Here is a 16,111-nt window from a genome sequence, read left to right as displayed (position 1 = left end):
GATTTATACCATCTTCGCTGCACAATTGTTCTAAGTTTGTAGACACAAACTCTCTTCCACGATCCGTTCTTCAAGCCTTTATTTTATAACCTTTTTCAACTTCAACGGATTTCTTGAACTTGGAAAATGCTTCCAAAGCTTGATCTTTCGACTTTATCATGTATACCCACATGAATCTGCTAAAATCATCAACAAGCAACAAAAAATACTTGTTGCCAGAGGGTGTGCAAGGTGTAATAGGACCGCAAAGATCAGCATGTATTAGTTCAAGAGGTTGTTTTGCTCGATACGAGGCATGTGATGGAAACGGAAGCCTTCGTTGCTTCCCGACCAGGCAACTTTCACAAAGTGGTGACTTGTGGTTTATACTTGGAACCCCAATCAGCAACTTTTCTTTTGTCATCATTCTCATGACATCAAAGTTTAAATGCCCGAGACGAGCATGCCAAATCCAACCTGTCTCGTTCATTTTAAGAAGTAAACATGTTGGTGAAACAACACGAAGACACACTTTATAGAGCCGGTTTGGAGACCTCTTGACCTTTGTTAACGCTGCTCCCGATTAGTCATAGAGTGAGAGATAACCATTTTCAATATTTGTCTTGCATCCAACCTCATCAAGTTGCCCAAGACTCAATATGTTATTACATAAATCTGTAATGTAATAAAGATTAGTAATGAGTCTTTGGTCGCCATTTTTACACTGCAGAAGAATCGACCCTTTGCCTCTGATTTCAACTGTTGAACCATCTCCAATCGCCCTATCATTTTTTCATCGAGTTCACTAAAGTAAATCCGGTCACCGGTCATGTGATTGCTTGCACCATTATCTAAGTACCAAGTGCCTTTCTCAGTACTATCTTTGGCATATTCGCTAGGAAACACCTTTTCTTCATTCAACATTACCAAATCTCGTGTAGACTGTACCATTAGTAAAGTAGCATAATCATCCTCCCTTGCCAAATTAGCTTCGCCTTCGGTTCTTCTCGGAGCCTGACAATCGGCTACAAAGTGACCGAGCCTATCACAATTATAACACCTTTTGCTATTTTGATCAGCAGCATGTTCTGGCCTTTGATTATTATTCGAGGGGTGTCTACCTCCTCGTCCACGGCTGCCAAATCTACCGCATCCTCGACCACGACCACGGTGATTGATCGGAGTTGATCCTTGGCCTCTGTCGACTTGTTTCACCTCAGATATGTGCTTCTCTTGCCATTCAGATCTGGTTAGTAATAACTGCCCGAAGAGTCTTTGGCTGCTCCAACGGGTTTGATGCGTTCTTCATATGCTTTGAGACGTCCGACAATCTCTTCAAATGGCATAGTATTCAGGTTAGAATACTGTTCAATTGTAGCAACAATAGGAAGAAATCTGGTTGGTGCAGAAGTCAACAACTTCTTTACTAGCACATTTTCTTCAATCGGCGTTCCAAGTGTTTGGAACTTGGACACGATCCCACTAATCTTACTAGCATAATCATCAATGCTATCAGCCTCCTTCATGCTCAATAATTCAAACTCTCGATTAAGAGTTTGAATCCGAGCCTGTTGTACCTTTCAGCACCAAGATACCAAACTTTAAGGTTCCACACGTCCTTAGCCTCCTTGTGACATGAAACTTGCAACAAGATGTCTTCCGGCAACGCCTGGAAGATGAAAGCCCTTGCTTTCTTCCTAACTTTGACATCCACGTCAGCTCCTTTGGGTGGTTCTATGGCATCCCATATTCCTTGGGCATCCATGAACGACTCCATCTTGATAGCCCAAGAGGATAGTTCATTGTACTTAGTAACAGACATTGGTACAACGTTGTTCCCCCCAACTTCTCTGATTGTAACACCTGCTGGAACTGAGTTTCGATATGTGGTGGTACTGTTGCTGCTTGAATCAGCCATACGGACTGTTGGTCAGATTCGTTTTTTATCAAATTCTGGGCTGGAACAGGGGTTATGGTTGGTAAACAGGTTGACACCTTCGACCTATGTGATTGGCGGTGGCTGTAGTGTTTTTCTGGACCAGGTAGCAGCTGGTTGGATTCAATGAGCAAAGCTCTGATACCAATTGTTGGTCACAATCGGATCTTGAACTAGAAAAACAAAACAGACCAGATTTCTACTAACTTTGTAGTTATATTTCTTATAACAAGACTGATTTTTAGTGTACGTAATTAAAGAAACAAACCCCTCTATTTATAGAGTGGGAAACACAAAACTACTTAGACACCCACTTGATACTCAACTTGAAACACAAGTTGGTCTTACACCCTTATCCTACCCACTTGTTATCTTCTGCAAATCTTCTTATATAAGCAACTTGAATTTTCAGTCCAATTGGCTTGCAACTTGTTTTATTTTTTGCTACTAAACTTTAACCCAAAGTTAAATCAGAAAACTGTTTTTACCGGCTGGTAAAAACCGAACTGAACAGTAACACATAATTAACTAACATTACACATTATATTATATACTCATTAGCAAACTATGAGCATTGTGTGTGCATCAATTGAATGACTAATTGCTACTTGTTTATTTGTTTGTTTGTACTGCATTTGGAGAGGTCCATCGTAATCACATTATAGCATGATCATACGCCTGTCATAGTAGCCAAAGCCCGATTCGCTAGGCGATGGTTAGCTGACATCCTTATTTGCTCATGGTTTGATTGATTATTGCTCACAATACCAGTTTTGCTCTTTTACTTATATATTATTGTTACATGAAACTGATGACTTTATCACTCAACCTAGTGTTGACAATATATATATTATTTTGTACGCGTTTACAGGTTATCACATAGTTTGAAGCTAAGGTGAAGGACACTTAGAGATACCTTATTTAAATTTAATAAAGACTATTGATTTGTTGTTGAGATATTTGGGTTGAATTCCATTTCTTTTGAAATTGATTTCTTTTGAAATTGATGTACTTGGATGATGTTTAGATTATTTAAAAATAATTAAATAGATATTGTCATATTATATTGCATGTTAGTAACTTGTGAGGTGTGAACCAATGGTTCGCACCCTGGCATTTCCGCTAGGGCTGTAAGCGAACCGGACGTCCGGCGGGCGTCCGGGCGTCCGTTCGGCAAGAAGTTCGTTTATGTTCGTCCGTTTAATAAATGAACCAGACATGGATACAAAAATTTCATTCGGTAAGCTTAACGGACGAACACGGACAACGGCCAAGTTCATTCGATAGTGTTCGTGAACGTCCGGTAACGTCCGTCCGATTACGTCTGGTAATGTCCGTCAGGTTTCGTTAGTGTTTATATCTATCCAGTATTGCAATTTAACTGCGGAATTTCTAGTGTTATTAATAACACTTTTATATTACTACACATGTTTGATGTCTCTTATATTATAGTGATCCACTTTATGTTAATATATTAAGTGTTAAGTATATTTGGATGTTATATGGTGTAATTCCTAATTTGTATGTGAAGTTGTTAAGATATATGCTTGGTGTTAATATGTAACCGTTTATATTTGTCCATTAGTGTTCGTTGTCCATTAATGTTCACATGTTTGTTTGTCCATTAATGTCCATTAGTGTCCGTTTGCCCATTATTGTCCGTTAACGCCCGTTTAAAATATTAACGGACGGACATGGATGCACACGGACAAACTCAATTTCTTAATGGACAGACACGGACATGAATTTTCGTTCGGTAGAGTGTTCGTGAACCGTTCGTTTGTCCGTCAAAAGCTTAACGGACAGACACGGACATGCTCTCGTCCAGTTCGGTCCGGTCCGTGTACACCCCTAATTTCCGCCGTAGGTTGGGGTGTGATATATCTCCACTATAACAGCTCTGGTTGACAACATACGTACATTCTAGAAGCAAATGGCAGTGTAAGTATTGTCAACTATAGCAATGCACAACATACGTACTTGTTATTTATATATTAGTTTTGAAACAAGAAAATGATACTTTTGTCTAGGGCTGTAAACAAACCGAACCGAACAAGGTCTATTAAGCTTTTGCCTAACATGCGAATGGTTCAAGAATACCTAACTGTACAATATTATAGTTCGTGTTCATTCATTAAGGAAATGAACTTGTTCGTGAACGGTTCACGAACCCAAATGAACTCAACAATGTTTTGTTTTGGCAGTGCAGTGGTTCGGTCAAGCACTCAAGCTACCAATTTTGTGTATTTTTTATGACATTCATGTTCATATTTTAATTTTACAATAAATTAATCACATAATACTCATATATATTTTTGTTTCATGATTAATAGTTTTGCCTAAATCTATATGATAAGAATAGAAAAGTCATTAAAAAGTATTAAAAGCCTTTAATGAACAAACATAAACACGAACACGCTATCTAACATTGATAAACACAATTAAATGAACATGGCCTATGTTCGTGTTCATTCATTTAGTTAATCGAACGAATTTCTTGTTTGCGTTCTTTGATTTATTAAACGAGCGAATTTTAAACGAACTTCCCGCCGAATAGTTCAAAACGGTTCGTCGAGCGTTCGGTCATTTACAACCCTACTTGTTATTATATCAGTTTCGAATCAAGAAAATGATTGTTTTTGGCATATGTGACTTCTGAAAACAGAACTAGCTAGAAGATATAGTTAATGCTTCTTTTTTATAATGATCTAAGTTTGTTTTCTGATTATTCTTTGTTAGGATTGCATCTGCTCCTGGAAAAGTTCTGATTACCGGAGGTTACTTTACTTAGTTTTAGAGAGGCCTAATGCAGGGCTCGTAGTAAGTACAATGCTCGATTTTATGCGATTGTTAAACCACTGTCTAATGAACTTAGACCAGACAGTTGGCCTTGGGTGTGTATTTTTTTCTTATTAGTTCAACTGTCACATTAGTTGTATGATTCCAATTACTATGATGAAAATATACTGTTTCATGATGTGTCGTTTTTCAGTTATGGACGGATGTGAAGTTAACTTCTCCTCAAACGGGCCGAGAAACTATGTACAAAATGTCATTAAAGCACTTTGGTCTTCCGTGCACATCAAGGCAAGTATTGTAACATAGACCAAATGTTTCTAGTCAACCCGCTTGTACCAAAAGTTGCCCATTTTGCCCTTTATAACAGCATGTGGTTTTGTTTCTCAGTAAAGCTAGAAACCCTTTTATGGAATACGCAGTGTGATATACTGTTGCAGCAGCATATGCAACATCTGATAAAAAGAATAAGGATTTACTGCAGAAACTTCTTTCGCAACGTAACTTTTGGAAATTTTGTTATTATTTTTCATTCAAGAATTCATTCAAGAAAATTTGGACGTGGTGCATATTATCGCCCAAACGGCTCATTATATGACACGGGAAAGTTGGCAGTGGCTTTGATGTCAGTTCAGCTGTTTATGGAAGCCACCGTTATGTTCGGTTTACATATGCATATGCATATGCAGATACATATACATAGAGGGATTCTCTACAAAGGGCTAGTTGCATAGAAAGTATAGGAGGTCATATGGTAGCAACATTTGGCAGAGACATAAAGGGCATTTAAGTACTTTACTTTGTTTAATTCTTTTCAAGCTTCTTACTTTTTTTAAACACAAATAACTTTTTTCATACAAGATCATTTATTTTTTCAATTACACCATAAAATCAAAAAAATATTATCGTTATTTATGTTTAAAAAATTGTATTATTAGTATTTAATGAAGAAAAGGGTCAACACAAGGGAAAATCTCTCTTTTACCCTTCCAAGTTCCAACAACCTTATATAACTTCCACTTAATTCAAAAAGTGCCATCATTTTTAATCTTAGCTGTTGCATTAATCTAAGGATCCATATTATTTCCTTCTTTTGTAGTTTAACATTATTTTGTATAGACGCACACACGTATATCCACGTGTATGTACTTTGCAGAAGGCAATGAGAGCTATGCCACTAGTAGAAGTGGTTGCTGATGTGTTAAAGGGAAAGTGGGACCATGAAAGGATCAAGTTTTCCTTACTACCATTGATGAATATGGTAAATTATGGGATCTCCTACTTATGTTCTTTTATGTTTACTTCCAATGATTACATAGTTACATATCAACACCATTAAACACGTGGTCTGGTGGCCCAGATTCAATGACTCACACAAACACCGATGATTCATAAACAGAAAACAGAACACAACCGGAAGTTTATGATCAAACACTTATCTTAATTCTTTCATATTATTTTGGACGATTTACAGGGACAAAATGGTTGAAAATAAGTTTGTTTTGGACAAATATGACAAAAACATAGACGAACTAACAGAGTTGGTGATTTGAACTGAAATGTTAAGAAAATGAAACCACGAGGACAAAAACGGCTAAAAATTGTTGAAATTGCAGTTCTTTCAAATCTTGTCATACTAAATAAACATACCAAAATGAAGTAAATAAACTAATACTATCTTTCAAACTTCTTATGTAGCCCTTCAAAGTTCTTATGTAGCACAGTTTAATACTATTTTAATATATTGAGTAAATTAAAAAAATCTCATTGGGAAATATATATATATAGAGGTAGGGTATCAAAAAGACCCAAATACCTTTAAGTATCACCCGCGGGTCATAGAGGAGCCTCTCATATACCACTCGCGGGAGATATGGGTCACCCGCATATCACGATAGAGGAAGAATGTCCTCGTATCACGCGCGGAAGCATCTTGGCACCCTCAGAAGCCATCCGCAGGACAGGACATATGTCCGCCAAAATGACCGGAAGACAATGCCAACGGGACAGTTGTCACCAATTAACTACCCTCTAGAAGAACGTCCACGATTGTTACTTGAAGAATACGTGACTCACCAGCCAATGAGCGGAGGACATCTGGCCAGGTTGTTATAACCGTGCACATGGCCAGGGTACAATCCGTCCTGTCATTGGGCGACGCGTGTCCAGGTTGTTATACCCATGCACATGGGACGTATAGCTCAACCTATCACAAGAGGACACGCGTCCGGGTAGTTATCAAGATCTTCTAGAAGAGGACAGCTGGCCCAATCACCTTCCTACATCCTTCGGCTATAAATACCTTGTCAATCTGCATGAGGTACTCATTCACTCACAATCATTCTGACTCACATATACTCTGTCTACACTTAGTCTGTTTACTTCAGTACTTTCTCATTACGAACGTTACTGATTCTCACGCCGGAGGGTGGTTACAGGAAGACCCCCCCCCTCTTGTCCTTCCTGTAACGAGACTCACGGTGTCTGTTTTGCAGGTTCCGATCACTGGACTTCGGGAAGTTGTGCTCATACTGTGTTAGTAGTTATCGTATTTTACCCCGTGGACTCATTGGATTCAGGACCCATACCAGGGGAACGGATCTGTGTTTCTTCATTAGCGCCAGAACCACTGGCATGGCCTCTTCCGCCTTACGACGGATCATCGGGAACGGGACAACATCCTCCCTAATCCAGAAAAACTTTGGCTTCCAGCCATGAAGGCTACGGATCCATTCCGTACCTATAACATTCTTCCCGGTGGAAGCAAAACTATACCATCCATCGCGGAACGTCATTTTGTAGAACACGGCAAACATGCCGACAGATGGTTCAAAATTTCAAACTTGACAACAGAATTCGAAGTGTCGAATCCTCAACATCCCAAAAGGATGGATCTGAGATATATGAATCCCATAGGTTGTCAAGATCGATTGGACGAATTTCGTCACCGGAATACAGAAGTTCCCGGTCGTGAAATGGTCCACGTACACAGCCATCTTCTTTGGCGGTGGACTAGTAGCAACAGAACCCTTCGTTGGACGTTTTGGCTCCCATTCAGATGCCAGACCATATATGTTAACAACATCATCAAAGTCTTTCTTTTTAAGGTTCACAACGACCTCACGAATGGTAGGGGTACCTTTTTTCTCTCCAGCCATTTAAGTAAGAAGAAGAAGGAAATCTCAGAAAGTTTTAAACTTTGAATGTATGAGAGAAAAAGAATTTGAAAGTAATAAGAGTTAAATGGAAGCCAAGAATGGCCTATTTATACTCATCGCAATTAATGCGACTGATGGAGTGCCGGAAGAGAGAGAAACCGCGGACCGCCAGATGACTGCCACGTCAGGCGGGAGATTCAAGAAAATGCAAACAGGCTTTCAAGGGCGCCATACACGTCTTGTCAGTTGCCTCTAAGAAGTTTCTCTCTCAGCCACGTCATCATGACTATCCAACTTGCAAGAGTTTCAAATTTCAAAAATATCTTCAAAAGATATTATCACATTCACAAATATAAAACTCACAAAAGAATGTCTCAAAAGATTTCGATCCATTATATCAAAAGACGATTACAAAATTCGTAGAAAGATAATTACAAGAATTTAGAAATCTAGTCTATCTTATTCTACGGATTTAAGCTGCTGTATCTTCCGGAGCCTTTGGTGAAGTGTCCTCGGAAGAGCCATCCTCAGACTTATCACCTAGATAGCTCTTCAACTGTTGCATGCCGTCATTGGCGAAGCAAACTCCGGAAGCATATTCTGGAGAGGGAAGACCAGGTCATCATGTTCTTTGATCCGTACAGCACATTCATGCTTGACATCAAGGCCATGAAGCGGATGATCCTTAAACGTGCGATTACTCTGAGCATAGGTCATCCCTTCATGAAAACCTCTCACACGTCCGAGCGAGGAGGAGGCAGCCATCAGATTGGTAAAGCTATCCGTTAGCTCCGCACATCCCTTGATGTGACGGGCGATCTGTCAAAATAAAAACATAAGTCTTTAGCATCAAAATGCGAGATAAGAAATAAACATTAAAGTGGGAAAAACTTACAGCATCAACTCCCCGAGTAAGGAACCAATGACGGTCTCGCTCCGCGCGTTCAGCTCGCATCTGGAGTTCTTGAGATTCCGTGGTCACTTCCTCACGAGCTTGCAGGAAGGAGTCATAAGCAGCTTGAATCTCAGCAGCACTTTTGTCTCTGAGCTCGACTTGCTCCCTCTGTAGTTTCAGTTCCGCTTCAAGCTCTTGGATTCGAGTGCCTTGAAGGGTTACTTGATTTTCCAAAGGTAAGTTTGCTTCTTGAGCTCGGGCCAAATCATATTTTTCCTTCTGAGCCTTAGCCCGGGCAGCCTCAAGAAAGGAGTTCTGCTTTTCGCATGCCTCCTTCCATTGGCGAGCAGCGGTAGCATTCCGATCATGCTCCCCCCTGAGGGCGATCTCCGCATCTGTTTGCTTCCATTTAGCAATATTGGCCGCCACACGATGCTCTTCAGCTTCTTTTTTCGCAACCTCAGTGGCCCGATAAGCTTCACCCAGCTTCCCGCCCATAGTACGCCATTCACGCAAGATTTCCTGACTACTGGCTAAAGAATTAGCCAAGGAAAATGAAAGATCGGTGTGAAGGTCGTGGCGGGAGCGGTCACGCTGATGCACCATTTCGGCTTGCGACACACAGTGTTTGACAAAGCTCATACAAGTCTCGGGGTCAGAAAACCGAGACCCATTAGTAATATCCCAGGGAGGGACAAACAAGTCAAACTTATCTCCCAAGTTCGCGTCCCCATAGTAACGGGAACCTGAAGGTTCAAGGCGAACTGGGATTGAGGATGATTGTTGGGGAGGAGGACAAGGAGGAGACTCGTTAATCCTGAAACCCTCCGCATTCACGGCAGGGTTGTCCCATTGGAAACCAGTAGCACTTCCGGTCTGAAAAAGATAGTCATAACGATTATCATTACCAGATTGGATGTTTGGTCCTGCAAATGTAGTATCAACCGGGGGAGTCGGCTGCCTTTCTTCTGTTGCCACCTCAATCAGAGGAGACATTGGCAGATCTTCCGTAATCCTCTCTAGAGGAGGAGATTGTTGCTTCTCAGTTTGGGGAGTTGGTGTGGGTAACTTATCGGATACATCATCCCCAAAGATCAATGGATCTACAAAAAAGGAAAGCTATACTTAGCTAATATCTCAAAATAATAAAACACAGAAAAGGAAATACATACCTTCTACTGTATCAATGCGTTCAGCAAAACTGTACTGTGGCTTCTTGGGACGATGAGTTTTTCGTTTTTTCCTCGAAGGTCCCGCCTCAGCGTCCGTAGTCTTTGCACCCGCTTGACTTCCTTGAAAAGCCAAGAAAGCCCTCTTTTTCTCCAATTCTGCCTATAGATATAAGACAGAGGAACATTCAGGGGCATCATCATCAGAGTTCCTCTCTTCTTGAGAGGTGGAAAACTCAGAGGCATCACCATCATCATCACTCGATAATAAAATGGCGATCGTCCCATCAAAAGTAACAGCATTAAGCGGGTGAGGGTTTAGAACATACGCACCTGTTTCAAAGGTTGTGTCCGAGACAATGGGCTCAGCTCGCACCTTCGTTGGAAAAAGGAACCGATCTTTAGTTTTCTCGAGGACATGTCGGTCACGCGCATCCCGGATGCTTTTCCGAACACAACCCTTATCCTCAAAAAGGGTGTTAAGCATCGAACCTCGAACTGAAAAGATAAAGGTCAATTATTAAAAATTCCGAGGAGGAGAAAGGACAGTAAAAGAATAACTCACGTTCATTCAAATCAACAAAAATTGGCTCCATAAATTCTGAGGGCCATAAGCGACTCATGCCGGCCCACACTAAGGCTTCCTCAGGCAACGCCCGCATTGGTGTTGGCTCCGCCATTAAAGTGCAGAACCAATCGCGTCCCTCATGAGCAGCCGTGACAACGTCCGGAAGAGCAGAATTAACCGGACGGCGAACCATGGTAATGGGTACTACGTCCTCCGAAATCCAAAAAAACTTATTTCGCTAGTCGGCGGACCCCTTCTCAACTTCGTATCCGATACTTCGATCGGAGAACCCTTGACACGTATACCAACCGTTGCGATTGGTAAGACGGTAGAAGACGGGGAATCGGTCAAGGTGTGGCACCATATCACGTGCTGTACATACAAATTCGTAATGGCGAATTCGCATTACAGTACGTGGATGCAATTGGGATAAGTGAATCCCATAGGCAGTTAGCACCTTTATAAAAAATTTCGTTATAGGAAAACGGAAATTCTCATAAACGAAATAATCTGAATAGACAGCCATTTTACCAGACGGTGGTAGACTGGCTATAGACCCAGGAGAAGGAAACTCCGGTGGAATGCTATAAGTCACAGGCAGCTTCTCGTACTCCGAGCGATCCCATGAAACTTCTATTTCATCAACTTCGGTCTGAACGTTCGACATTATAGAAAGAATCGGTGAAAGAGTATACGAGAAAGTTTAGTGCTTTATCAAATGGAAAGCAAGAAGATAATCAGGAATTCAAGACGATAAAACTTCGACTAGAAGATATCTCTCCCTATTTATACCCATCGCAATTAATGCGATGGGATATGAACAGTGGAGAGAAAAAATCATCGCCTAATCAGCAACCTCCACGTCACGCAGGAAATTCGAAAAAGAGAAAAAGTTGCACAGTCGGGTACAGTGACAGCCGTCATAAACGTTCCATCATCTGTTCACGCGCCTGCGAGTGGTCAACTTGTCCTTTTTTCATGATTATCTACACCAACAAAAGATATTTTCTACCTAACTTCAAAATTCAAAAACCCCCAACATACATTAAGTCCAGAATTTCACCCGCATAAAGACTCCACACGGAAGAAACACTGGACTAGGGGGACTTATAGAGGTAGGGTACCAAAAAGACCCAAATACCCTTAAGTATCACCCGCGGGTCATAGAGGAGCCTCTCATATACCACCCGCGGGACATATGGGTCACCTGCATATCACGATAGAGGAAGAATGTCCTCGTACCACGCGCGGAAGCATCTTGGCACCCTCAGAAGCCATCCGCAGGACAGGACATATGTCCGCCAAAATGACCGAAAGGCAATGCCAACGGGACAGCTGTCACCAATTAACTACCCTCTAGAAAAATGTCTACGATTGTTACTTGAAGAATACGTGACTCACCAGCCAATGAGCGGAGGACATCTGGCCAGGTTGTTATAACCGTGCACATGGCCAGGGTACAATCCGTCCTGTCATTGGGCGACGCGTGTCCAAGTTGTTATACCCATGCACATGGGACGTATAGCTCAACCTATCACAAGAGGACACGCGTCCGGGCAGTTATCAAGATCTTCTAGAAGAGGACAGCTGGCCCAATCACCTTCCTACATCCTTCGGCTATAAATACCTTGTCAATCTGCATGAGGTACTCATTCACTCACAATCATTCTGACTCACATATACCCTGTCTATACTTAGTCTGTTTACTTCAGTACTTTCTCTTTACGAACGTTACTGATTCTTACGCCGGAGGGTGGTTACAGGAAGACCCCCCCTCTTGTCATTCCTGTAACGAGACTCACGGTGTCTGTTTTGCAGGTTCCGGTCACTGGACTTTGGAAAGTTGTGCTCATACGGTGTTAGTAGTTATCGTATTTTACCTTGTGGACTCATTGGATCCAGGACCCATACCAGGGGAGCGGATCCGTGTTTCTTCGATATAAAAGTGTCATTTACAGTTGCAGCGTGTATCAATCAGAGAAGGTAGTTTATAAATTGTTATAACTTTCAAAGATTCATGAAAGCAATTTGATGCAAGTGTGAAGTGTGACAACCCTTAATGTTGAATTACAGGCTCGATTTTGTGATCATTTTTCATCTAAAAATGTCTGTTTTTCAAGTAGATCTGTCTCATAACCACTGACAACTCATCATTTCAAAACAATGTTCCTACGTGAAGCACGATCCATACATGCCCTTACGGTCATATCTTCTAAGAACAATGATCCAATGTAAGGTTGTATTGAAACGCCTCGATTTTAGGGTTTGGGGTCATGATTATTTCTAGTTGAAATTTACCATCCACAACAGACTAGAATTACTGGTTTGTGATCATGAATGTTTCAAGAGTTCGTTGTTAAATCGATTGGCTGATACAGGCTTCGGTTGAATCAAAACCTTAAAAACACTGGCTCAAAAGGCAGTTGCAAATTGTATTGTACCAGCGAGAATACGCTGCTTTGTATATATCGAGGTATCTAAATGCAATTTCACCATTTTAATATGATACAAGTAGAAAAATTATTTCAATAACCAGATTAGACACTTGCTAATGATTAAAGAGATTAACTGTAGCTGCAATCTAGATTGTTGAATTCATCAAGATTCTATCATAGCGCAGATAAAACGGAAAGTAAGGTACATATGAGGCTCAACAGTCTTTGAAAAGACGAAAACAAATAGGTATCTTACATCTACTTCACCAGATAACTTAGACGGCAAGCTATCCAAGAAAGTATTGCAAAACAAAAAACAACTTAAGATGCAACTAAATCCGGTGTTTCTGCTTCAACCGATACCAAAGCTGTGTGTACTTTCCCAACCCAGTTGTCCAACCGATCACGCAAAGACTTTATTTGACTTATTCCCAAAACTCTCGGCTGCACCCATGACACATAAACGGTTCCTTCAACTTGATCAATAATCCCCTCAATAAGATGCACCTACAATATAAATAATAGTATAATTATTAAAAACTTATATAGCTTATATCAACCCCCTTCATTAATGGCCATTTTTATGTTGGGAAAATATAATATTATTACAATACGAAAAAGCAGACTTACAGATAAACTCCTCATGAGAAGATATTCAACATCTTCAACTGTAAGTTTTGTGCGATCTGCAATGACGCTCAATGGAATGGTTCTCTCTTCAGATGGTCGACTGAAAGAAAAGAAATGTATTTAAAAACAGTTTCTGGAGTCAAAAAATTTAAATACTTTGCAAAGAGATTAAAAACCTGAAGATAATTTCCATCAGACAGAGAATGTTGATCTTTTCTAAAAGCTTCTTCTCATTTGCCACCAAAGCTGGCTGTGCGTTAAGAGAAGCTGCATGAACACGACATAGTTCTTGATAACGAACAAGATCTCCATTGTTAAATGCTTCTAGAAGATAGTAGAGCCATTCAACCTGTGTCCCTAGAAGACTTTTAATCTGCACATATTCAAAGTGATGTGCACATTATTATTAACTTTTTTGGGCCAGTAGTACGCTTAACTTATGTGATTATATTATAGGTGTTTTATACATAGAACTATGCCGGTATGTGTGTGTGTGTACACACAAATACGCATTTTCTCCTAAAGGTTTAGAATCTAAAATTGAGATAATGTATATCAAAAGGTAATGAGATATACTCACTATTGGATGTGCAAGTAACTCTCCAAAGTTGTAAATGTTGTCTCCAAGTAAAGCAGATAAAGATAGATCAAATGCAAGATCCTAAAAACACAAAACATAAACCAGTAAGATACAAAAATTAAGTATCAACCAAACACTTATAATTTGAACTTATAATATCTGAACATACCAACTTAAATGAATCTGAGAGAGATTCAACCGAAGTATATGCTAAATAAAGCAGAGAACTCTTGTAGAACTCTGCAAACTCTTGGCGAGCCTTATGGTACTGGGATGTCACCCAATAATAATTAGCATATACAGACGGATCAATGTCAGTCATGCTATCAAGTGTACTCTTTCCGTCATCTAGAAGATTCTTGCACTCCTTTTGATCTCCTTTTTCAAGATTAAAAATGGCTATTTGCATCTTAATATAAACGATCGGTTCCTCTATGCGCGTCTCTTTTGTAGCTCGGAGTTTTTCAATTACTCCTTCAAGATAGCTGATGGCAGCTTCTTTCTCTGAATACTGGCGAGAGACTATAACCGCAAAATGTGCAAGCTTGAGAAGATTAATCTTGGTCTCAAAGTCAGTGATGAAATTCTGATATAGTTGTATGAGAGCATCGCCCGCCTGAAATACAAAAAGAATAAAGTCCATGAGCATAAATGTAAAAACTTTTTTTAAAGACTTCTTTGTACGTTCAAACAGCTGTAGATAGTTGACATGTAACTCTGTAAGTGCAAGAGTGACACGACAATATTAGAAATGTAAAATTCATATGCTACCATATTTTTAATATATTGATTTGGTTATTAGTATAAAAAGATATTCAAAAGTTTAAATAAAGGTAATATATTTTTGTCATGTGGACTTAAATAGCTTTTGTTTGTCGTTTGATATAGCTGTAAACACCCTTAATGGTGCACTGACCGTGTTCTTGTTGACCAAGAATACAAGGGATTCAAGAGGGTAACTATTTTCTCAATATAAAACTAAAAGATAAAAACATAAAAACCAAATTTTAGAAAACTAAAATCCAATGTTGAACAATCTAAAGAGGAAGTTACTAAAAATCATGAATATGAAAACACACGTAGAAGTAACAGCAATATAGAGTTAAACAGTTCGCAACATCTAATACATGAACAAGATACTTTATTCACTTACCGCACTATTAGCTCGGATTTAGCCTTTTACTATTTAATTTTACAATACATGATCTAACTCTCTATCCTCAAATCGCTAGCATTCAAAAATATATAGCATTTGTATCATTGCAATGCACATATACAATCCAGATTTAATATATCCTAAGTACAATGACTATAATTAATTATCAACTCTACATCTAAATATGTCATAACCAAACCACACATATATCACACCAAAAGCCCTAAGTTAATACAAACCAACTTAACCTAAATCAAACCTATATTTCATAATTAAAACCATAAACAATCAATTAACTCCAATAAACAGCCAAACAAACATAAACACATAAGTAATTAAAAAAATTAGACCTGGAAAACCGCGAGTGCGACGAATTGTTCGAGTTTTAGAGTGAGTTGGTGCCATAGCTTCCTCTGGTACAGATCTGCAAGCGTATTGTACCAATCGGATAGCTCAGGGTGAGTACTTCGAAGCGAATCGAGGTATTGAAGAGCTGACATCGTTGATTTGATTAATATAACTTTATTAATTGCTGACGATTTGTTTATAAACCCTAATTTGATTTCTTTGCGAGAAAGAAAAGAATACTTTGGGGATGAAGACAATAGATTTATATATTTGGTTTAGACCCGACCCGGTGCGTGGCGGTAAGTTGGTAACTATTGTTTTTTTGTTTTTTAGTGTGTTACTGTTATAGGCCCAAGGCCCAATAAGGTTTGAAATTAGTTTTTTTTTAACGGTGTTTTCTTGTGTGTTAGATCATCACACATTTTAATATGGAGAGCCTTGTTATTTTATTCTTGTAATAC

The 16,111-nt window shown here is 39.6% G+C and overlaps 2 protein-coding genes across 2 annotated transcripts; both read right to left on the bottom strand.

Annotated features, from left to right (window-relative positions):
* Window positions 1-633: 633 nt before the first annotated feature.
* LOC143604465 (uncharacterized) lies at window positions 634-1,505 on the bottom strand. Its single transcript, XM_077080938.1, has 2 exons — window positions 1,345-1,505; window positions 634-1,258 (listed from the first exon to the last, which is right to left on the bottom strand). The coding sequence occupies exons 1-2, from the start codon at window positions 1,503-1,505 to the stop codon at window positions 634-636; spliced, it is 786 nt and encodes a 261-aa protein (XP_076937053.1).
* Window positions 1,506-13,087: 11,582 nt separating this feature from the next.
* On the bottom strand, window positions 13,088-15,893 carry LOC143603733 (26S proteasome non-ATPase regulatory subunit 13 homolog A). The gene is made up of 6 exons (XM_077080451.1): window positions 15,653-15,893; window positions 14,316-14,762; window positions 14,147-14,227; window positions 13,743-13,939; window positions 13,567-13,666; window positions 13,088-13,443 (listed from the first exon to the last, which is right to left on the bottom strand). The coding sequence occupies exons 1-6, from the start codon at window positions 15,800-15,802 to the stop codon at window positions 13,258-13,260; spliced, it is 1,161 nt and encodes a 386-aa protein (XP_076936566.1). The 5' UTR covers window positions 15,803-15,893; the 3' UTR covers window positions 13,088-13,257.
* Between the last annotated feature and the right edge of the window lie 218 nt (window positions 15,894-16,111).

The sequence above is a fragment of the Bidens hawaiensis genome, unplaced genomic scaffold (genome assembly GCF_021521415.1).
Source record: "Bidens hawaiensis isolate Kalapana, Puna unplaced genomic scaffold, B.hawaiensis_p1.1 tig00001961_1, whole genome shotgun sequence".
In the NCBI taxonomy this organism is placed as follows: domain Eukaryota; kingdom Viridiplantae; phylum Streptophyta; class Magnoliopsida; order Asterales; family Asteraceae; genus Bidens; species Bidens hawaiensis.
This window is presented reverse-complemented; position numbering and strand designations above follow the sequence as displayed.